This window comes from Sphaerodactylus townsendi, linkage group LG01 (genome assembly GCF_021028975.2).
Source record: "Sphaerodactylus townsendi isolate TG3544 linkage group LG01, MPM_Stown_v2.3, whole genome shotgun sequence".
NCBI lineage: Eukaryota > Metazoa > Chordata > Lepidosauria > Squamata > Sphaerodactylidae > Sphaerodactylus > Sphaerodactylus townsendi.
The window spans coordinates 73397662-73421517 of NC_059425.1; the positions used below are offsets into that span (position 1 = coordinate 73397662).

The 23856-nt window shown below is 44.0% G+C and overlaps 1 protein-coding gene across 2 annotated transcripts; it reads left to right on the forward strand.

The window, feature by feature from the left end:
- The first annotated feature begins 814 nt into the window (after nt 1-814).
- On the forward strand, nt 815-22351 carry SLC35B2 (solute carrier family 35 member B2). Of its 2 annotated transcripts, none has more exons than XM_048483100.1 (4): nt 815-944; nt 16191-16384; nt 16914-17074; nt 19633-22351. In XM_048483100.1, exons 1-4 carry the CDS (start codon nt 934-936, stop codon nt 20566-20568), a joined length of 1302 nt encoding a protein of 433 aa, XP_048339057.1. In that variant the 5' UTR covers nt 815-933; the 3' UTR covers nt 20569-22351. The 2 variants fall into 2 exon arrangements, with proteins under 2 accessions (XP_048339057.1, XP_048338999.1); XM_048483042.1 differs by having other exon boundaries at nt 820-944; nt 16188-16384.
- The last annotated feature ends 1505 nt before the right edge of the window (nt 22352-23856 follow it).

Genomic DNA, 23856 nt, shown 5'->3' on the forward strand with positions numbered 1-23856 from the left:
AAGCAGCTCTGTCTCCCTCTGTGTGATCCAGGAGGCATTGCAAGCTGATGGCTTTTCCATCTGATTTTAGGCACACAAAGCGGTTCTGTAGCCAAAGCGAGGGCACAACTGGTGAGGTAGCAATACCTCGGCTCACTTCCTTAATTGCTTAGCGAGAACTTCGAGGCTCACGATATGAAATGGCTGGCGAGATCGCGTCTCAATCAGCAGCGAGGCAGTATCGAGCTAACGGCCTGACCAATCAGGGGGCTTCATCCGCCCACGTCACATCCTCACGTGACAACAAGGCAACGCCCTCACGGGTGACGCAAGGAACGTTTATTACCCCGGACCCGGACCGGACCCCTTGCGCCAGCCAATCCAGATTCGTCGTTTGCACACGCATTTCCTGTGAGTGCAAAAAAACACTTGGAGGACTTCGTGAAAGCAAAGCCGGAAGATGCGTGACTACAGGGCCATGTGCAAATGCCACCGAGCGACAAAACTACATTAAAAAGGCAAGGAATCAATGCGGTTCGCTTTTATTCTGGAATAAAAAGTGTGTGCGAAAACGCCCATAGTTGCGCTAATGAAGATGACCAGGAAGGTCTTCTCCTCCTCTCATGTGCAGCAGCACGTGGGGGATCACCAGAGGCACCGTTTGGATTTAACATCACGCCCTGTTCAGACAGATAGCCGCGCGAGAGCTTTGCACCGGCTTTCTGCTCGAGCGCCGCCGTCCTCTCCCTTCCAGCCTGGGTTGCTCCACAGCGGACTGGGTAGCTTGGAGCCTCCGGGCCGGCAGGGGGCGGTGTGGAGACGATGCAGTCCCGGTTTGGCCGGGGCGCGTGGCCGGTTCCTGGTCCTGCGGCGCCGGGCGGGAGGCGCGGCCGGCCTCTCCCGAGCGAAGCGTGGCGGGGGGAAGCAGTAGCGCGGCCCGGCCCGGCCGGCATCATGGGCCGCAGGTGGGTTTCGCCGAGGCGCCGCATCTCTCAGGCTGGGCTGGTGGTTGGCGCCGTCTCGGCCCCGTGGCGGGCACAGGGAGGCTCCGACGCAGATCTGCCACTTCGGGGTTTGGGACTGGCCCGGGCGAGGAGAACGGAGGCGCAGGGCGGGCAAGGGGCTCCCCCGAGGAGTTTGGGCGCTGCTGTGGCGAGGGGGAGGCCAAGCGGAGCGAGTTTCTCAAACTATCATGGTAGCTGTTGGAAAGAGGAACAATTCGTTTGCTCAGACTCCTTGCTTTTAGGTACCCAAAGAGCTTAAAATAGTATTTGGCGGACCCAGCTAGAAGAGGAGATGTGTAAAATCCATCCTTAGTGACGGACCGTGCGAAATTGTCATTTGTGAATCAAGGGATTTTTAGGTTGTAACTGTATGCCCACTTACTTGACTGTAAGCCCTGTTGAAATTAAAGTGGCTTACCCGGAGTATAAACGTGCTAATATTATAATAATACTGCGAGGGGGGTTAGTGCTCGTGGTCCCCCCCCCCTTTACCAGTTTAAAACCAGAGATAGGATGACTTTCTCTGAAAAAATTGGCATCAAGGTATTCTAAACGCTTTCTGTTATCAGCAGCTTGTAATTTGGTGTATCATGTATTAATGTTTAAGTATGGGATTAATTAATGTGAAATGATCATCCTACTGTATTTTAATATATAATATCCGCAGTAGTCTCAGTTAATTAGCCCATAATGCTTTTGCCGTGCTGTAATCATTGCCAGTTTGATTACCGAAGCAGAAGATTCCCCCCTTCACTTTCTCCATACACACTTATGGGTAGAATATGGGTTCTGCTGCATATTAGCCATTGTGAGTAAACTTTTAGGGTTGGGAGGAGATATTCTGCAACAGTATATTTAGAATAAAAAGTGGGAGCAAAAGTAAAAATTGCAGTTTCTCCCAACAGATATGCTGGAGTTTCTAAAGTCGTCTCAAGAGCAGCCCTACATGGAGCAGGTTGCAATAATCCAGCCTGGAGGTGACCATTGCATGGATCACTGTGGCTACATCGGGTTGGGACAGATAGGGTGCCAACAACCTTGCCTGGTGAAAATGATAAAATGTCAGGCTATATTTGTGTTCTGTGCCTCCATAGATAAAGAGGTGTCCAGGATCACTCTCAGACTCTTGATGGTCGGCATAGGTGTTAACTGCACACTCTCAAGAGTTGGAAGCTGGTGTATACCTGGTTTGCTTTTCTGGGTAAAGGCAAGGAAAAACTCTAAAACAAAGTATGTCTAATACTGGAAATGTGCTTATGTGAGGTGGAAAAAATATTTTGAGGTCACCTCCACTAAATGGTTCATACATTTTTCTCTGAAAGTTTTTGAAATCTTTAAGGCTAGTAGTGAAGGGTGTGACAGTAAGGTAGATGAAATGCAGATGTGATCCACATTTTTAAAAGCACTGCTGTTAGCATCACTGCTGTTAATATACTGCTAGAACAGGGGTAGGGAACCTTTAACACTCAAAGAGCCATTTGGACCCGTTTTCCACAGGAAAAGAAAACACTTGGAGCCGCAAATAATTTTTGACATTTAAAATAAAGATAACACTATATATATAGGGTTTTTTTTTACCTTTTACTCCGCTCATTCTGAGAAGCGCATGGGGCGGGCAAGGATGAAGCCGGCGGCCGCCCCACTCCAACGGGGCGGGCGAGAGGGGAAGCCTGCGGCGCGGCCCAGCCAACCATGGGCAGTTGGTGCGCCCACCCTGCTGCCTGCAGGGCAGGCAAGGATGAGGCCAGCAGCTTGGCTCGTGGAGCCACAGTGCAAGGGCAGAAGAGCCGCATGCGGCTCTCGAGCCGCAGGTTCCCTACCCCTGTGCTAGAATGAACAACAGTCTGAGGAATCTATGATTGGAGATGCTTGTGCCTATTTCAAAATATGTGCAATAAAGAGCTTCAGCTGGCTGATAGGTAGTGGTGTCTGGGATGTGTGGTTCTTATCCGTAAGATCCATAAGCTAGAAAGGTGAACTTTATTTATAACTGTTATTTATTTATAACCTTTATTAGTTGCTTCCCTACTTTGTGGAACTCAGTGTGACTTAGAGTGTAAAATTGCACACACACACATATAAATACATAGAAGATCACAGTTTAAAATCAAAATCAGGACTGTCGATAAATAAAAGACTAAATTAGTAAAGTGCAGTTTTAAATGAGATGTGATTTCAGACAATGTAGTTCTGGGTATTTAATGTCTCCCTGCCCTCTACAGTGTGTGTATGTGTTTAGAGAGACTGTGAAACAGTTGTAGTATTGCCCTTGCATACTAAACATTAAATATAAAACAGAATATATACTTGAAGGACACACACTGTGCCTCTTCTTAAGCTCTCTACAAAAGTAGTGGAAAGAATGCTGTTATCATATTTCCAGATATTGTTTATCACAGATTAGTTGCCTTTATCCATTCTTTTTGTTCACATGGCCTATGTGGTCAAGGGTGGATATTTTTTATTCTTCAAGTATGTGTTTATGTTTGAAATGTAACATGGCCTTATAAATGAATGTGTGGGACCTCACCCTTTCCTTCTTTTCTTCCTCTGCCTGGTGTTGTGTGTGTGAACATGTTCTTCATCTGATAGCACAGTAGTTCCCAACCTGGGGTATGTGTACCCCTAAGGGTACACGCCAGAGTGCTTGGGGTACGTGAAAAAAAAATAGACAATGAGTTTGCTAATATGGGGGTACAATTTTGGGGAAATGGGTTGCCAAGGGGTACACAAGTGAAAAAAAGGTTGGGATAGTAGAAGAAAGAAAAGGCAGATATAGAAGTGTAGTGTGGCACTGTATTTCTTTGACTGTTCCCTTGGGCATAGTGTCTTCTCTTGGTCTTGAATCTTCAGTTTTCTCTCTCCTGCCAGGACACACAGATGCAGCAATATTGTAGCTAGGGGAGCAGCATAGTTTCTATATCAGCAGTGATTGTGACGTGAGGACAATGCATTACAGATTCCTGAGACTGGCGTTTGTTCTGGCTAATTGATCAGTATGAAAAGTGTCCCAGTGTTTAGAGCCTTTTGCAGATTTCATTGTCTATATAGGAAGTTCTTATTTTAAACACATTCAGTTCCAGGCTTGGAATTAAATCTTCTGTGGTATGTGAGCAAAGGGTGGCATCCATAGAGACTTTGCATTGAAGTTTGATTTGCAGTCAAGATACTTTGTTGAATGAAGGCTGTCTATATGCAAGGTTTGCTCAAGCATTAGCCTACAGAAGGTACAATAGAGAGTGAGAGTGATGTCAGACAAGGCTGGCTTTCCCTGGTGACATATAATATTCTTTACGCTAGTGTTCAGTTCTGACTAGACTTTCCCCATGCACTCAACTCTGTCTTCATTGTTCTATCTCCAACAATTTGATGCTGTTCTCCTTCTGAAATGCATGTCTGTGTCCCTTGCTATGCTTTAGACCTCTTAGAAAAGTTCAGAAGAAAAAAGAAGATTTTGCTCTTTTGTACATAAATGAAAACAGGGACTCTTGGGTATGTCCTATGCAATTATGCAGTAGACCAGAAGAACCAGTGGTCTGATCCAGCAGGGCATCTCTTATCTTATGGCATTTGTTTCCAGGGCCAGTTCAAACTCAAACTCGACCTTTATTGGGCATCAGAAAAGAAAATGTATAGTATGCTCCAGATAGGGTTTAACAGAATGATACAACTGGTAAAAAGAAAAAAATCCAGGAATATACAGACATCATTAATACAAGAAGAAAAGCCCAGAAAATTATTTCAGGGTATTAACCAGGAAATTGGCCACCATTTCCAGTATCTTAAGTTCCTGATTATTCAGGAGATGGTCCCATTTGGGATTTGTAGAGAACGGACCTGCCAAAATTGGAGCCTTCAGAAAAAAACTAGGTCTAAATTCTGTAAGTTTTAGGCAAGCACACAGAATATGCTCTAATGACTCTACAGAGGTTAGGCAATGTGCGCAAGCACGCATCTGGTGTAAATATGTCATAAATCTCTCTGAAGATAGAGCAAGAAGCAGTGTGTTGATTCTTGCTCTGGTGATCACCCATCTCATCTTGGGGTCAAACAGTACATTTAGGTAATTGGCTGTCCTACATTTCCCTGGTATGATATCAAAGTAAAGGGGAGAACAGAGAAGCTAGATTTACCAATTAGGAATTGATATTCCTGGTCAAATAACCACTCCTTAATGCAATAGAGGATCTCACTGGAGGAGAGCATATGGAGCTGGTCCCAAGTGAAACACAGGGAGAGAATCTTGGATTCGATGAGGACCCACCAGGCAGACATCTGAAGTTCAGGAAGGGCACGATAGATAAGGCTGTTAGAATCATGGAAGAAACATAGCCAGACCCAGAACTTGTGATCCATCATGCCCTTGTTTCCAGGAGATGTTGTCCTGCCTCTAGGCAAAGAACTACGTAGAGTATGCAGTGAGGGACCCCAAATAGCTTATATAGAAAACTGGATTGGGTTCACTCCAGAGAGATGTGCCAGGCAATCCACAGGGAAACCCTGAAAAGACGTTGTTGAGAGACCTTGACTTTAAACACCCTAAGGGCTGCCAGTATAAACCTGCCACCCTTAGAAAAAAAGAATTTTGCAACAGCGGCGGATATAGTTTTGCATCCCTTGACTATGGTCTCCCTGTGCTTGATCCAAGTAGCTTTGTGGTGAAAAATGATACCCAGATATTTATAAAACTTGACCTGCTCGATGGTATCACTGTCCAGGTACCAGTTTGTGGGCTTGAAAGTGCTTGAGAAGACCAAGATCTTAGATTTAAGTGGGTTGATTGACAGCAGATTGTTCGTACAGTATTCACTGCATTTAGACAGCAGTCGGGTTAGGCCAACCTTGGTGCAAGGTAATAGAAGCGCATGGTCTGCATAAAGCAGTATTGGCAGTGACACATTCCCTAAGGTAGGGCAGTGTGAATCAACAGTTCTCAGAGTAGGAGCAAGGTCATTAGGAAACAGATTAAACAAGAAGGGGGCCATGGCACATCTCCAAGGCCAGGTATCTAATTAACTGGCTACCTGAACATCTCTGTGCAGAAAATGAATGGCAGTTATACTTGATCAAGGTCCAGTTCATGGCTCAAAGGTGAGCATCTTCCTCTTATATTGATGTTATGTGGGAGTGGCCTTCTTTGCACATTCTTTAATGATTATTCTGTGCAAAAAGAACGTTATTTTTTCACTCTTGATAAATTTGAAAGACTACCTGACAAGCAACCCCCACTTATTCTGGGCTCCAGCAAGTCATCAGGTTAGAGGTACAGCTAGAACAGGGGTAGGGAACCTGCGGCTCTCCAGATGTTCAGGAACTACAATTCCCATCAGCCTCTATCAGCATGGCCAATTGGCCATGCTGATGAGAACTGATAAGTGTAGTTCTGAACATCTGGAGAAACGTTCCCTTGGAAATTCTGAAGCTAGAACAATAGCTCCATGTTTATAGCATTTCCATGTACCTGGCAGTTAAGTTTTATTCATTTTTATTTTACAATGTTAAAATCACTTTTTTGTTGATGAGAGCTGAGGAAGATCTGCTTAGTTAGTTGTCAGGTCCCCTGTTAACTAGTACTGGGCAGAGCCAGAAATAAAATTCATTGCCATGTTGGTTGCTGGGTGCATGTCTATTGGCCATTGAACACAAAAATGAAAGAGGAAAACACGCACACAGCCCGGAGAGGTGCGGCCTGCTGGTTCCAGAAAATATAAAAAGAGTCTCCCAAACCGGTAGGAAGGTATTGTGAGGCAGGGAATAGATGCTAAAGGTTCTCTTTGACAGCAATTGTTTTCTTAAAGAGGGGGAGATTGTTGGAAGAGAAGGGGAGCTGAGGAAAAGTAAAGGGAAGCTACAGAGAGACCTTCTATCTTAGGGATTCATCAAGATAGGATTCCCATGTGAAGTAACATGGCAGGAGATAGGCTGTTGGGCATTCCAGCATTGAGAGTTGGGGAACAAAGAGCACTGATAATAAGGTAAAATTCTTATGCTATATGAGCGGTATGTTGCGGGCAGGGGTAGATGCCCAGTTTAGAGTTTCTCTTCAAGTTCTGGGCTGTATGCAACAGCACCCACTCCCTGAGGGAAGACAGAGGTCCCAAAAAGGGAGGGAAGCCTGTTGCTGAGGGTGGTTATTTTGGATAGCTGTGGTTTTTCTTTTTAGACACTCCCCTCAACTCAAGCACACACACGCACAGGCCATTAAAACAGAAAATCCTGTCAGGGAAATCTAATCTATATTTATATATGCTTCCACTAGAACTGAAGTAAAATAACTGGAACTTAAAGAGAGGCTTTTGAAAGCTTAAACACAAAAACTGGATATTTATTTATTTATTTATTCTTCTCAGGGTGATGGTTCAGAGAGGCACTCAAGCATTACTTTAGGCAGAAAGTTCTTAGCGTCACAGAGCAAATGCAGGTTGTTGGGCTGTTTCAGTTACAAGCAGTTTCAATAAAATTGGCTTTTAGTACAGACTTTAGGGTAAACCTTCCACACATGGTCCAGGACCCACTCCTTAAACACCCACCCTTATCTCCAAAGGGATTTTTACACTGGCTTAGGATGGTCGCCATGTAATTAATAAGTTTCCCTTTAGTCTCCCACCACCTAGGCCTCTAGCCTCTGGTATACACTGGTCCTTCCTCTCAGTCTCTCGGAGATTACTTAGAGGAATCTGGCCACCTAGCCTTCCTCTCTCTGGCCTCTCTGCCACTAGACAAGATCTCCAGACTGAAGGATCTGTGGGCTGACACGATCTGTGTCTGACTACTCAAACTGTGTCTCTCTCCACACAGTCTCAGTTTCCAATTCCTAACTCAGACAGGCTTTTTCCTGCTTTTTATAACAGCCAGCGCACTCTATCTGTGGCTGCCAGCTATACCATTACACCCTAGCCAATCAGGTTGCGCTCTGTGATGTTACTGTGGTGTTGCTCTGTGTTACTGTGGTGCTCTTGCTTTGGCTAACTGCACCTTTGCAAATTAACCCCATAAGAGCCTAAACCATTAAAATGTACCTTCTGAGGTCAACAAAGACATCAGAGAGAGAGGAAGACAGAGATAGACCAATACATTCTGACCGGCTTTTTAAAAATGATATTCATGCATGTATTTCTGTTTCTATCATCTGTCGATTCTAAACATTTTTGGAAACCCTCAGGTCAGATACTCTCAGGTGAGATATAAGTAGTGATAGGTAACCAGTCTCTGAAATTTTCCTCGAAGGAAGAAACATCCTGAGCAAGTATTACTTTATCAGAGTTGGGAGCTCCTTGCTCTAAGACAGGATTGGAAGGAAGATGAGCAATGACCCCTTCAGTCCTTGTTTGAGAAGTTGTTCAGTGCAGTAGGTCTGAGACCTCACCCTACATTAAGTAGGTTGGAGTTGTTATACCTCCTGTTCTATACTCGCTCTTTCACTGGTGTCCCTTATAATCCACACATTAAAACAATTGAGTAAAACCCACTCAGTACTATTGTTACACTATCCTGATTGTGAAGAGTTTCCCAAGGGTAGCTGCACTGGTCTGCAGCAGAGGAGCAAGATTCAAATCCAGTACACCGTAGAGACAAACATCATTTTTGGGAAATAAGTTTTTGAGAGTCAAAGCTGCCTTCATGTAGGAGTGGAGATGGCTGAGTCCTTCTATCCCAGTCATAAGGTGGGAGGGATGTTGCAGGGAAGATGGTCAGCATGCAAAACCAGCATCCCCCGAGCAGAGGGGAAATGTTTGAGGGCAGAAAATTAGCATCTATAGTGAGATAAGAATTTTATGTCTCTGTTCAGCCAAGTGGGGGGTCCATTCTTCTGATCTTGTGAATGAACTCCAATCTCGCTTTTTAATCTCTGTTCAAAACTGCCACTTTTAGGTCAGCAGTGTAATGTCCTGGAAGATTAAAATGTTCCCCTACTGGTTTTTGAGTGTTGGATTCTGAATTGTAAATGTGACGGTGTTGTTTAAATAGTTCTTTCTAATATCTTAGAGTAGGGATGTCAAACAGGTGGACCCAGCCCCTTGAGAGGGCTTATCAGGCCTGTGAGCCAGCTGAGGCAAGCCCTCACTCCCACTGCTGGTCTGGCCTGGCGAGCCCACTGCAGGCTTCCCAATTTAGGCAGCCAACCCTACTGGCTGGATTGTCCATGGCTCACCCACCTCCTCCAGCTGTCATAGGCACAACCTTTCCATATCCCAATCTCAGCAGATATGGTCCATCAGAATCCAATCTGACATCCTCATCCAGACTAGCAGGTAAATTTGAATGCATGGAAAATGAATGCGAGTCGTTTACTAAATTAGGGTATAGTCAGGCTGTCATGTCCACAATCTTGGCCTCCAAGAAGACCTCCAACAACAGAATCTATAATGCCACTTGGAAGGTCTTTATCAGATGGTGTTAGAGGAAGAGGGTACAGAGTCTTAACCCGTCAGTAGGGGAGATATTGAATCTCCTCCAGGAAAGGATTGAAAGAGGTCTCAGGGCATCCACTCTCAAACGTCATGTTGTGGCTCTGTTTGTGGCTCTTGAAGGACACAAAATCACCAGGCACCCACGTATCCCATGAGAGGTGCCACACTACAGGACCCTTCTCCGTAGCATAGATTCTCTTCCTGGAAGCTCAATCTGGTCCTTTGGGCTTCAACCTTTTGAGCCCATCAATGAAACAGAACTTAAGTGATTAAAGATGAAGGCAGACTTCCTTGTAGCCATCAGTTCGACCAGAAGAGTATCAGAACTGAGTGCCCTTTCCATCAAGCCAGGCTTATGTATGCTCCATAAGGACTAGGTCCTTCTAATAACAGATCACATCTTTTGTCTAAAGGCAAACTCCACCTTTCATCATTAACCGGAGAATTGCCTACCTATCTTCTGACCCAATCCTTCACATCCTAAGGAAGAAATGTGACACAAGTTGAGTGTACGGCATGGCCTCAAAGCATTCCTAATCAGGACTGAATCAATTAGAAAATCAGAATCTCTATTCATATCTATTTCGCCCCTCCAAAAAAGGGAAAAAGCTGTCACCTAGGGCCATTAGTAAGTGTATGAGGAACTACATAGTGGAATGTAACAAAGTTTAGAGACTCATGTCCCCATCTAACATCTCTGCACACTCCATCAGAAGTGCTGCAATGAAAGCAGCCTTGTTCAGAAATGCTTCAGCAGAGAAGATTTGCAGAGCAGCCACCTGCACCTTGCTATCAACCTTTATAAAACATTACAGAATCAGTCAGTACAGTTCGGCCGATGCTACCTTCAGGAGAAGGGTATTCCAATACATTATGGAAGCTGAGGATGATGACCCATCCAGATGACAGGGACACAGCTATGGGAAGTCCCAATCAAGATATCCTCTCCTCAGAGAGAGAACAGTATTGGACACTTAATATGAAGGGCCCTTCTTTTCTGAGATAAGGAGGACATCTTGTCCCTTCCAAAACATCATCTGTAAGTTACTTACTAACAGGTTCCTCTTTTGGTATCTTTCTAACTACTGTTTGTATTTTTTCCTGACTTATTCCAAACTGTCTTTGCATTTTTTTTAATAGACATGGTTGCTATTATTGTTCTTCCCTGTTTTAAAGTAGTTTTTTCCCCTAAGAATTAGTACCTTTCATAGTTGAGCAATTAACAGCTAGCAGAGTTACCTGAACTGTGGGAAAGGGTAGCTCCCACCAAGCAACAGAAAGAAGAAAAATATTTCCTGCTTCCCCAGTTGGAGTGGGAATTACTCGATCACTCCTTGCCTCAGAGAAGAAGGGCCCTACATGATAAGTGTCCAGTGGGCTGATTTAGGCCACATCTGCTCTTGTAACAGATTATTTCAATATTCCTGTCTTAGAAAGTGGTGGGATCTTGGGACTGAAGATCAAAGCTGAAGAGGGTGACCAGACAACAGTTATTACAGGGGAACTACAAGTGAAGGGTATTTTCTTCATATTTTTGGTGTGCTTTCCTTTCCTGTTGTCTTATTTCTATTAGCAGCTTAGAACTGGATTCTCCTGCTTTAGACTCAGCTTTTGCATTGCCCCAAAGACTGAAATAAAAGGGCCTGCCAAGTTTGTCCCAGATCTGTCTTGCCCTAGCACAGAACAGCCTATCTGCAGGGATTTGAGAGAGAGAAAGAGAGAGAGAGAGAGAGAGAGAATGTACAAAAAAGGTATGCTTGTCCAGAATGAACAAGAACAGTAGATGTGTATATATGAATGCTGGCTTCCTGATTATTTTGTGGGTTTGACCCTATGAAAGGTTCTTTCATGCCTCATACCAATGCTGGTGCTGCTTGCCTGACAGAAATGAGAGCACTAAGTGTATCATGAGCTTCTTTATCTGAAGGTAGCTGGACAGGCTGGGGAATACAGCATATGAAGGAGCCTCAGTGACAAGGGAGCTGATGATCCAAAATGGAGAGCAAAAATGTTGTTTGGTTGTTTTATTCCTCTATTGGGAAGACCAGGATTGCGACTCCATCCCGGAGCTGTTTCAACACAGCCTTGCTGAAATTAGTCTCAACCATGTGGGAATAGAGCCATCATGTGTAGTGGTTAAAGTGTCAGACAAGAATCTGGGAAACCCAGGTTTGAAAAAAAAAGTGTGGGCGGTGCTATTCTAAAGTAGCTAATCATACTGAAAAACTCCTATGTAGTTTGTGCTCCCGAAAACCACAGCTACTTCAAAAATTATGTTTGAATTAATAATAGTTGGGGTTTTCAAGAGGAGAGATGAGGAGAGGTAGTTTGCTGCTGCCTTCATCTGCATAGCAGCCCGTTTTCCCTTGGTGGTCTCCCATCCAAGTACTAACCATGGCTGACCCTGCTTAGCTTCCAGGCTTTCTGACAAGATCAGGCTGGGCTGGGCTGTCAAGCTGCCAATGATATTTGAAGAAAGGCTTAATTTGTGCCTTGGGAATAATACAAGCCAGCTTTGGTGGGTAAGATATCTGTTGCTATCTTGATGAAGTACACAGGACCTGTCATTGTGGTGGAGATTTTCACAGCCTATTGCTTTGTTCCCAGGTGATCGTGGCAAAATCGTTGGTGCAAATGCTGAATTGTTTTAGATTAGTTTTCCCAAGTTCGTTACTAATTGTGTAATACTTCTGAATTTGCAGAATGCTTTGTACCTCTTTCCTGTTTTGTCCTCACAACAACGCTTGTAAGGGTTGCCCAAGATCACCAGGGAAGTTTCATGGCAACGCAAGGATCTAAACCTGAGTTTCATGTGTCCAAGCCTTACACTGTCTATGCACAACAGTCAGTCATACATGGATAGTCTTGAGATACCTCTTCAGCTGTGTCAAGCCCCAGCCATTGTAAAGTAAATCACAAACTGCACCAGCAACAGGCTGAAACAGCCATACTGTCTTGAGTTTTCTGAAAGCTATGGTTTTTGGTTTCACATGGTTCCCCAAAATCTGATGGTATGGGATGCAGATTTCTGGTTACAGAGTGAGCATTTTACACTGCTTTGTGCCCATTTAACATCCCACATAGGTGTATATTCAGAGCTGAAAGCAAAAAGTTTGAAATTCCTGGGTGTCAGAATTTTTCTGTAATGAGATGTGGGGATTTTTCCAGCAGTTATTTCTGTAACTTTGATCATATTTACCATGGCATAAAAAAACAATCCCAGATGACATGGCACTGAAAATGACTTCAGAATGAAATAGGTGTTTAAACACCTCCTGAAATCTTATTACAACTGATCTTCTTTGGTTTTATATCTTTCAAAAAATGTTGCAAGACATAGCTGCCCATTGGGGTTTCCCTGCCTGAGGGAAGGAGACAGGAAGAACAGCAGAAGGGCTTGATAGAGACTAGCAATCTTTAATTAGATTCTCAGTGTTCTGAAAGCTCTTTTGGGTTCGGTAGAAACCTACCTCTTAGTAACCATGCATAAGATACGGTTCTTAAAATTACAGTGCAATCTAGTTTGGGGGGTGGGGGGGAGTGCTGCAGCGGCTGGAGGCGGTGCAGAAGGGAGGGAAAACAAAAAACCTCCTGCAGCCTGGATCACTCCATAGGCCAAACAATCTGTAGGACTGGGGGTGGGGGGGAGCAGTGTTCCTGGCTGCAACCCCGGTGGAAGCTGTCAGCTCCACCCCTGTGAACTCCCTGCCACCATGCCAGTGTCTATGCTGCAGCGGCCCCAACATTTGGATTTCTCTGCCACAGAGCTGAGGGGCGACCGGCCTCTTGTGCTGGTGGAGGGGGCAAACACGTCAGTGCAGCCCTCTGCCACTCCCTATGAGCATTCATCCCCCCATCTGAATTGGGCTGTGCAAGTTGTAAAATGTCCAGAAATGTCAAAATCATGGTGGGTGGTGGGGTTATTTTGGAGAACTGACATTAGAAATTAGCATACAACATTGCAGTGTTTGGGAATGTTTATGAAATATAGAAGTATAAATACCCTGGTTTCCTACAGACAAAATTTCACATATACCCAGTACTGAAGCTGCAAACTGCTGCATCCTATTCTGCCTTACTACATGTATCTTAGTTTTGCCATCTAAGTGACAGGAAAAATAAAAGTTAAAAACAGAAAGTACAAATTTTGGAGTTAAAAATAAGTGTGTTACTTGAAAATAATTCCAGTTGGGCAACTGCAACTCTGTTACAGCAAAATAAAACAGGAATCCAGTGGCACCTTAAAGACTAACAAAACTTATTCCAGTGTCATCTTTTATTTCATATAGGCATAATGGAACTGGGCACTTTACAGTAACTTGGTCAAACAATTCCATGCAACTCAACTTGAATTTCCAATAGTTAAGATAATTTTTTTAAAAAACCACACATGAGCAGAGCAAATTATATTGATGACAAAGATAATTAATCTCAATGTATATCTGTGCAAGAATATCTACATTAATATAGAAGACCCTGCCTTTCCATTCAACAGTCAGTTTCACCACAGAAAATAACTGAAATACTTTCTGGGGCAATATTGTACTAGAACGTAATTTGCAGCTTTAGCATGCACAGCTTTAGCATATCTGGCTGTGGTGTCATATCCTTGTTGAAGTTTAGAAGGAAAATCTTGGAATCAGAAGATCCCAAGACTAAGCAGCAAATTTGGATAATAAGTTAATGTTGGACTATTCCATCATGCTTTCTCATTATGACATATAGAATTAATCACTTTAAAACAATAAACATATCACTTCAAATACTGGCATTGATTTTAGCTTGTTGTGGAGAGAAGCTGCATCATTCTTAGTCTGTGTCACATTGCTTGAAGGTGGACCAAGGGACTGGGTCAAAAGGACAAGTTTCTCTGGCAAGCTAGATCAGAGTCACCAGAGGAAGGCAAGAAGCAATTTGCAAGGAAACAGTGATTCTCAACCTTCCTAATGCCGCAACCCTTTAATACAGTTCCTCATGTTGTGGTGATCCCCAACCTGAACATTTATCTGTTTTACAGATGGAGAACACTGATGCAGAGAGTCTTAGGCGACCCATGTGAAAGGGTTGTTCGACCCCCAAAGTGGTCACGACTCACAGGTTGAGAACCGCTGCTATAGAATGTTTAACATAAAAATCTTCACATGACACATTTTGAGTGAGCAAATCCTTGTCTTAAATGGCATTTCACTTCTTCCAAAAGAAGGAACACTTCATGGGATTTTTTTCCTTCCCCCCCCCCTCCCCAAGTCCTAGTTAAAAACATTTCACCCGTCATTTTTCCTTTATTTTTTCCTGGGCTTTCATACTTTTAAGATAGAAGATCAACCATCATTGTTATGTCCAAAGTTTATAGTTAGGGCATTTCAAAATATTGTGCCTTGCTGCAAAAATTAATATTTTGAAAGTGGTACCTTTTCCCCATTAGTGAGAGGGCTCTAGCCGTTAAAAAAATTCTACATTTATTAATTTGTTTTATTTACACCCTGCTTTTTCTGTTAGTCATTTTTTCAACTTGTATCAGTGAAGAAAACTATTCCTACCTTTGACTTAAAATCTTAAAAAGGCTCACTGAAAGGAAGCTGAAGGGAAAATGGAGAGAGGGAGATATAGTTTGATAGTTAGAATGTGTCTGCTGTTGGGCCAGGCTGACCTTCCCTTTCTGGCCGTTGTGCTGTTAGGGCTATTCTAGGGCCTTTACTCCCCTGTCCAGTGTTGTTCCCTTTCTCTTTCCCAGGGGCAGAGGATAGCTGGGAAGTGTGCTGAATACTGTAGCTCCTTTTAGGCTCAGATAATCCAGTTGGGGTGCAGACCACTGCCAAAGTAGTCTCATGGCCAGATTGTGGGTCTTCAGTGGTCTGCCTCTCATGGCTAGGATTCCCTCCCCCACGACTCACCTCTTCTGAATTTCTGTACAAAAACCAGCTGCAGTGCCTACTTCAAATATGTGTTAAATTTGAGATATGGAGAATTCATCAGCTGTCCATGGGACGAAAGTGCAATCGTGAGGGCTCTTGGTCATTAATTTGCCTACCTTATTTGATTGGCACTTCTTTGGAGTTGCTTAAGTGGGGCTGGTATGCACTTTGAGTACAAGTTGTTCCACAGGGAAATTTTAAGCCCGCCCTCATGGCTGCATGACCACACTACTACTGTTTGGCTCTTTCCCTGAACAAATGTGTTCCCTTATGGTTTCTTCTAGGCAGTAGTGAAAGGTGCAGTTCTTCTGCTTTCTCTGCTGACAAGAAAGCAGTTAGAATATTTATTTCCTGGGAGTTGCCTTTGCCATATGGCAGCAATGTTCCTTTCTGTGTTAAAATTCTCAGTGAAACCCACAGATGCTACAGTTGTTTGCTTTGTGGGAAGGCCACTCTGGTTTTATTATTAAATAGGACCTGTTATCTGCCAATTCCATCTTCTCTGTTCTGTTTTATTTGCTTAATATGCACAGTTTGGTTGAACTACAAAAAGGGGGTGATGATTAGAATTCATTGTCATTTGCATAAAAGGCCCAGGCTTTGGTGTATTCAAAGCTCATGTAGGTCTCTGTCCTGACATCATATCAGGTTGTGAAACAGGTAGTAGTTTCTCTTGGTGCCTGATTCTCTAGTGAAGCCACAACTTCTGGCACATTTGCTTTGAAAATCCTGTTCATAGAGGTGTAGCCATATTGTTCTTGGTGTCCTGATTTTGCAGGTTGCTTAACGGGAAGGAGCAGTGTGTGTGTGTAAATCTTGCATGTTTCCCATATGTGGTGACTTGTCATTTATTTCTTACTGCCTGCTCTTTGTCTTAGCAGGTTCTGCCTGGCTCTTGTGCTGGCTGCTCTCCCCACAGTGGCTGCCAATGAAGAGGTACCTGTGGCTCACCAGGACTCCTGGGGAGACTTCTGGGTGTTCCGTTTCTTGGTCAATGCAGCAGGCTATGCAAGCATTGTGGTGCCAGGCTTCTTGCTGATACAGTATTTCAAGAAGAAAAATTATCTTGAGACAGGTAAGAACCTGGTAGACCTCTATTTCCTGGCACAGTTGATGAGGCGCATAATGCTCTCTTTCACTCCTTCAGGTACACTGTTGCAGATCTGAAACTCCCAACAGAATTCATTCTTGGCTTAAAATGCTGATGGAGTTCATGCAGTGCCCAGCTTCAAAGGTCCCATCATCCTAGCAAGCTGTGAATCTGGAGCTGTTTCTATTGAGTAAATTTTGGGGAGCTGCAAGTGGCAGTCAGACTGTGGCCTTGTAAGACAAGCTGCAGAGCTTCTGTATTAGGATCTCTATAACTTCCTATGTTGCTGGGAGCTAAATTAGTTCATCTGTCTGTCGTCTTTAGCTGCAGCATGCACTGTGCACAAAGTGGATTATCATGGGCTAAACAAGAGACAGGTGGTGACTAGAAGTGCCATTGATAATCCAAGCTGGGGTGATACCATTTGTGGTCTGTTTTAATGGATGCATCTTTTCCTCAGTGCATTGTTATGCCGTATTGCAGTGGCTGATGTGCTTTTCCTTCTGCCTTTTAGGTCGAGGAGTTTGCTTTCCAGTCATCAAATCATGTGTGTTTGGCAATGAGGCCAAGTCAGGACACCAGGATGATGCCTTGCTGGCAGCTCGGAATGAGACTGTAGAATCCTCTACAGCCCGACAAATTTTTAAGCTGCTGTTCTGTGCAACAGGCCTACAGGTAAAAGAACAGATGTGTTCTGCAGTGCTGTGCCTCAAGAATTACTGCAAACAACTTCCGTGATCATGAGGAAAGGAAATCGTTTCTCAACTCTAGTTTTGGCTACCTGGTGGTGGTAGGAATTATTGTTCATGTAGCACGTGTTGTGTGAAGGGCTTTGCAGTCATTATCTCATTAATCTTCACAATAATCCTGTTTTTATTTATTCATTTGTTTGATTTTAAATGTGCTCTTTCACAACAAGACTGGGCTCAAGATGGCTTACATCATAAATTTACAATTAAATCACAAATACTCATGTTAAAACCTTATAGAATAATATTCTAATGGTGCCATGAAACATTCCAACATAAGAGCCCATCAGAGGGGAAAAGGCAGGAAAGGAAATAACTGGAATTTTGATGGAAATGAACAGGTAACTTCAGAGGTCCTAAAGGAAAAGGAACAGGAGAGAGGCCAAATAGATGGCAGCTGTCGCTGTCTTCAACCATAGGCCTGATGGAATATCTCTTTTTTACAGACTCTGTGGAATTGTGGCAAGTCTGGCAACGTCTGGGTCTCACTTGAAAGGGAGTTCTACCAGACTCTGGTTGAGGACAGTAGATAGATTTCAGGCCAGGGACCACCATCAAGTTGTTCTCAGCTAAACGTAATGCCCTCGGGGGGGGGGGGGGGGCGGTATATAGGGAAAGGCAGTCCTGCAGATGTGAGGGCCCCAGACTGTTAAGGAATGTAAAGGTTAACACCAGAACCTTGAATCTGATTTGATTCTACACCTGAAGCCAGTGTAGCTGGTGGAGAAGTAGTTAAATATGGGCCCTCCCTGGAGCCTCAGAAGGACCTGGGCTGATGGATTCTGTACCAGTTGAAGTTTCTGAAGCAGTCTTAAGGCCAGTCCTGTGTGGAGCAAGTTATAGTAGTCTATAATCTGGAGGTGACTGTTTTATTTATTTATTTTTATTTTATTCAATGTATACCTTGCCCTCCCCTGGCAAAAAATTGGGCTCAGGGCGACTTCCAACAAAAACTACAATAATAAAAATAATGATTTACAAACTTCAGCTTCAATAATACTCTACATATTATAATGATAAAATCACCTCTAAGTATAAAACCATTTCTAATATTAAAAACTCAACATGTTATTCACACCATCTCTATAAATAGCGTGGCACTCCCAGTGTAGTGGTTGATGTACTTTCAGTGGTTGGGGAGGAGGATAAAAGTGGGAGACCCAAAAACTGACTAGCCAGAGACCATATTTATTCATAGAGTCGAACAAGAATGGAAAAATGGGGGCTGTGTGGAGGAAAGTGAACAGGGAAAGAAAAAGAGAGAGGCCAGCTTGTGTACAAACAATCGCTGTCCTCAACCATAGGTCTGGCAGAACATCTCTGTCTTGCAGGCCCCGTGGAACTGAACTATATCCTACAGGGCCCCAGCCTCACTAGTTAGAGAGTTCCACCAGGCCGGGTCCAGAGCCAAAAAGTCCTAGCCCTGATTGGGGACAGCCAGATAACTCTGGGTCCGAGGACCACTAGAAGGTTGTTTCTTTTAGAGCGCAACGCTCTCTGGGGCGTATATTGGGAGACACAGTCCCACAGATGCAAGGGTCCCAGGCTATTTAGGGCTTAAAGATTAGTAACAAAACCTTGAACTTGTTCTGGTATTCCATCTGGAGCCAGTGCAGCTGGAAGGGCACAGGTTGTATATATGCTGTCCATGGAGTCCCTGCTGCTGCAGTTGCAATTTCCAGAACAGCCTCAAGGGATGCCCTATGTAGAGCAGGTTACAGTAACCTAACCTTGAGATGACTGTTGCCTGGACTGTTGCTACATTTTCACACATGAATAACATTGGGAAAATGCCTTGCTGAAAATGTCTTTTGTTCATAGCTAAGCAGACCTTGAAGTTGAATCAAGTTCCCCACCCTAATCGCATTCTCTCTGAGCAGCTTTAGTCAATGCTGCAAGCTTGTGCTGAGGTTTTGCCGGACTTAGACCTAACTGAAGGCTTCAGAATTGTACAATTTGGCAGTTTGCACAATATATCAGTGATTTCTGAGTTAAGATAGAACTGTGGGTTCAGTTAGATGAGAGATCTCTGTAGAGGCTGCTGCATTGGAAATTTTGTGTGCTTTGCCTTATCACTGTTTCTGCAGGATGTGGATAAGATTTTAGGTGGTTTATGAGTAGATTTTATTTTAATAGATATTGTTCCAAAGTTAGAATCAAGGCACGGACTAGGCATAGTCTAGCATGTTTAGAATTGTAGCAGTTCTTGGCTTCTGTGCACACATCTCTCTTCCTCTCCTTTCCAATAACAGCAGGTAGTGCCTAGTATATAAGCTATTATGGGTCTCTGCAGTGAAATGCACTGGTTGGCTCTGCCTCTTGATGACCTTATGGATATGTGCAGGGAAAGTCTTTTGTCAACTTGCTTGCTTGACAGAGTTAACAGAAGAGCTATAAAAGTTCCTGTAGGTCAAATTTTCCATCTTTCTGTTTGTCACAGTTGTCTTTGCTTTCCTAAACTTTTTTTTTTCTCTCGCCCTGCAGATCTCCTACTTGACATGGGGTGTCCTCCAGGAACGTGTGATGACCAGGACATATGGAGCGACTGAGTCAGACCCTGGCGAGAAGTTCAAGGATTCCCAGTTCCTTGTCTTCATGAACCGGATTCTTGCCTGCACTGTAGCTGGCCTGTACTGTGCCCTGACCAAACAGCCCCGCCATGGTGCCCCCATGTACAAGTATTCCTTTGCCTCCCTCTCCAACATCCTCAGCAGCTGGTGTCAGTATGAGGCGCTCAAGTACATCAGCTTCCCCACCCAGGTGCTGGCCAAAGCCTCCAAGGTGATTCCGGTCATGCTGATGGGAAAGTTGGTGTCCCGGAAGAGTTACGAGTACTGGGAGTACCTGACAGCAGCACTTATCTCTGTAGGGGTCAGCATGTTCTTGCTCTCCAGCACACACCACAAACATCTCTCTACTGTCACCACCTTCTCTGGGGTGATCCTCCTGGCAGGCTATATTGTCTTTGACAGCTTCACCTCTAACTGGCAGGATGCGCTCTTCACTTACAAGATGTCCTCTGTTCAGATGATGTTTGGGGTGAATGTGTTCTCGTGCCTCTTCACTGTGGGCTCGCTGCTAGAGCAGGGCGCCTTACTGGAGTCAGTTCGCTTCATGGCCCGCCACTCGGAGTTTGCTGCTCATGCCGTGCTTTTGTCAGTGTGCTCAGCTTTTGGGCAGCTGTTTATCTTCTATACCATCAACCAGTTTGGCGCAGCTGTTTTCACCATCATTATGACATTACGGCAAGCCTTTGCCATCCTCCTTTCCTGCCTCATCTATGGCCACGCGGTCACAGTGGTGGGCGGGCTAGGTGTAGCCGTGGTCTTCATAGCACTTTTCCTCCGCGTCTACGCCCGCAGCCGCATGAAGAAGAGGGCAAAGAAGCCGCCTGTTGAGACCACAGTGCAGAAAGTTTAGGGGCTGCAAGGCAGAGTGATAGCCCCCACCCCCTGGGGCTATCACCAAACTCTTAAGCATTGGGGGTTGGCTTGGAGGAAGCGAAGGGACCTTTCCTCCTCTTGCCTTACTGTCTGAGCATTTCAAGCCTGGCAGGGCGCTCTGTTAAATGGGGGGAGAAAGTAATAATATAGATTTCTTCTGCAGCCCCTTTCTTTGGAGAAGGCTTATTTATGAACAAAATGTGTCAGAGCTTTCTTGTCCTTGGATGCAGTGCTGCAGTGCCCCTTCTGCTTATCACCTTGGAACTGCATATAACACTTTTAAATTTTCTATGTTACCCCCCCCCCCCACCCCCAAAAAAGAAGTTGGCGGAAGGGGAAATTGGGACGGTTCTGCAAATTCCAGCCTCTTTTACAAGAAAACATCACTGACTGGTGGAGACTTTGGGCTTCAGAATGGTCCTACTGCCTAATAGCCCCTCTTAAATCAGATCTTCCTCCTTTCAGGATTGGAATACCCTGTGTGTTCTTTTGCCCCACTGCTGGACATTTTCCAGCTGTGTGCTGTTCCCCAATATCTTGGTTCTTGCTTTTTTCCTTTTTTGCTAGGTGTCTATTAGACATCTTCCCTTCTTATTGAGCTACAATCCCAACTTGTTCTTGGGACACTAGGTACTTTCCTGGGATGTATAGTTGCTGCATTCAGTTTAAAAAAGCACAAATATTGCCTTCTTGAAACATCCCTTTTCAGAGCTATCTCAAGGTATGTATGCTTTTTAAAAACAAACTGCTCCTTGCAGGTTAGTGTGGAAGGAGGGCACCCACACACAGAGAATGTGCTTTCCTGACCCTCTTCATCTTTGAAAGGGACTCTGTGGCACACACATGGTTCTCCCTGGGACTAATAATACCTGGAAGCCATGTGTGCACTTGGGCTTGTCTTCTGCTTCTAGCACAGCCAGCTAGCTCTCCCTGCAAATCTGGATTGTTCTGCAGACTCCCTTGCAGAGTAGGGTAGATTAAAGAATGTTCTGGGGCATACTTTGTAAGGGAAGCCAGCTATGTTTGAAGAAGCAGCAAAATGGAGAAAAGGCTTATCCTGGACTGCCTAGACTACTTGCACTGCCCAGTGACCCTGCCCTGTTATCCTGTTTCCCCAGGAGCAGGATACTTTGAGGAAATTTCTGCTGCAATGCAGAAACTGGACTTTATTGTCCTCTTCTCCATAGGCATCTGCTCTCAGTCCTGGACGCGAGGCTGGCTCTGCTTAAGAAGCTTGGATTTTACCCTCTTAATCCAAGCTGACATTATAAAGGGAAAATGTTTTTTTGGTACTTTTGAAACAGAACTTCTCTCTCCTTTTTATTAAATTTCAAAGATGCTGCAGGTAGGCAGCCTGTTTTGTATCTTTCAGTGGGTCCAACAGGGAAGCTGGATAAGAGATCAGCCTCCAGGTTCTATCGTTCATCTCATTTTTCAAGATAAGACTCTTACGTTCTGCACTTGTGTCAATTCAGCACAGTATTTTACATCCTAAAATCCTGACCTGTAAAAAAAAATGCAAAGCTGTCATAGACAAGAACTAACTGGAAGAGTGTTGGTGTTTCCTAGAGAAGACTTAAACCAATGGTAGGCACTGAGAATTTCTCCCTGCTCAGAGGGTAGACCTTCAGTGCCCTGCACCACTCTGTATGCCTTGCCTTCACATTCATCTGGTGATTCTACCTTCTTACCTGTTGCCAAGATTTAAAATACTGGGATAAAAACACCTAGATTTGCAAATATATACCAATTGACTTACATTGCAATATCCAGTGCAGTTTGTTATTTCCATTAGCAACGGAGCTTTATTGCTGTCCTGTGTCAAAAGGTTGATTTGCAGGCTGACTGAATATTATTATGAAGAACGAGTTTCTGTATGTGGGGTTAGGTTGGGCTTCTTGAAGAACATGCACAAATTATGTATGCAAAACCAGAAAGAGGGTCTGTGGCTCAGTGGGAAAGCTGGCAGAAAGTCTCAGGTTCAGTCTGCATCTCCAGATAAAAGACCCCCTCCACCCAAGACCCTGGAGAATGAGTCTGAGGCCCCTTCCGCACATGCAGAATAATGCACTTTCAATCCACTTTGGAGCTGAATTTTACTGTGCGGAATAGCACAGTCACTTACAAACAATTGTGTAAGTGGATTGAAAGTGTATTCTGCATGTGCAGAAGGGGCCTGAGTTAACAGCACTGCCCTTGATCTGCCAAAGTGTGAGGGAGTTTGTTCAAGAGCCTACCATTTCATCTCCAGATGCAAATAGATCATTTGCCTGATTTTAGAAATAGCCAGTAATGTAGGCAAGAGTTTGGGAATGACAGGCAAGTCTTGAGTTGAAAACGAGCCTTGTGACTGAGAGTTACTTATGATCTTTTCTAGAAAGAAGAGACAAAAGGTTGCTTTGGCTAATAAACCTAGGAGCTGGGTTCAAAATATATGCAAATTTGAAATTTGCAGGATTTGGAATAAATACTGCACAGATATTCTGCTCCTCACACACCTATCTGGTACAGTTAATACTGGAAAATGAATCAACTACATTAGTCACAATGCAAATGCCTTTGTACGTTTCTTGAAGAAACCCATTGTAAACCACCAGGTTTGTGGCCAAATTGATATGGATTCTGGTCCTAAAAGCAGGTTAATTCTTCATGTATTTTCATGGTAGGAGATAACCACACTAAAGCAAAAAATATATTGGCAAGCTCTTTCAGTTTTTCCAAGGTCAAACATTCTATCACCTTGCTTCAAAGTAAATGAGGTGCTCTTTTGGTCTCAGTGACCTGTATTTGGCTTTAGAGTCCTTACCACCAGTAGTTTTGTGTGAGCCGCTGGGACTGGCTTTCTCCTGAAGGTGACTAAGTTATGCTTGTGTGGCTTCTCAGACCATTAGGCAGCTTAGTACAAAAGGTGCAGAGGTGAGTCTGAACGATCATTATAAGGATGCCATTCGATGCCACAGCACAGCAAGAAAAATACTGTACTGTTAATCGCTAACCAGATGGCCTCTATGAAACAGCTATAGAATTTCAGAATAAGCTGCTTGACTGCAAACAGGCAATATGGAGCAGGGGATGAGAAATGTATGAACAGTGGGGTTTCTTTTTTTTATCTGGTCTGCCACAGTTGGGCTGTTAAGTTACACAAATGGCAGAACAGGCAGCTTTTTTAGGATTTCAGTTAATATGAACAACAGATGTGGGTTGCAACTTCACTACAATAATGCTTAACATGCATTCTGGAAGAGAATACTTGACCAAGGACCCA

What these genes read in the sequence shown, in the direction of transcription:
- SLC35B2 (XM_048483042.1), top strand. An exon ending in GAAAAATTATCTTGAGACAG is followed by an intron (nt 16,385 to 16,913) that starts GTAAGAACCTGG and finishes TCTGCCTTTTAG; the next exon opens with GTCGAGGAGTTTGCTTTCCA. An exon ending in TCTGTGCAACAGGCCTACAG is followed by an intron (nt 17,075 to 19,632) that starts GTAAAAGAACAG and finishes CTCGCCCTGCAG; the next exon opens with ATCTCCTACTTGACATGGGG.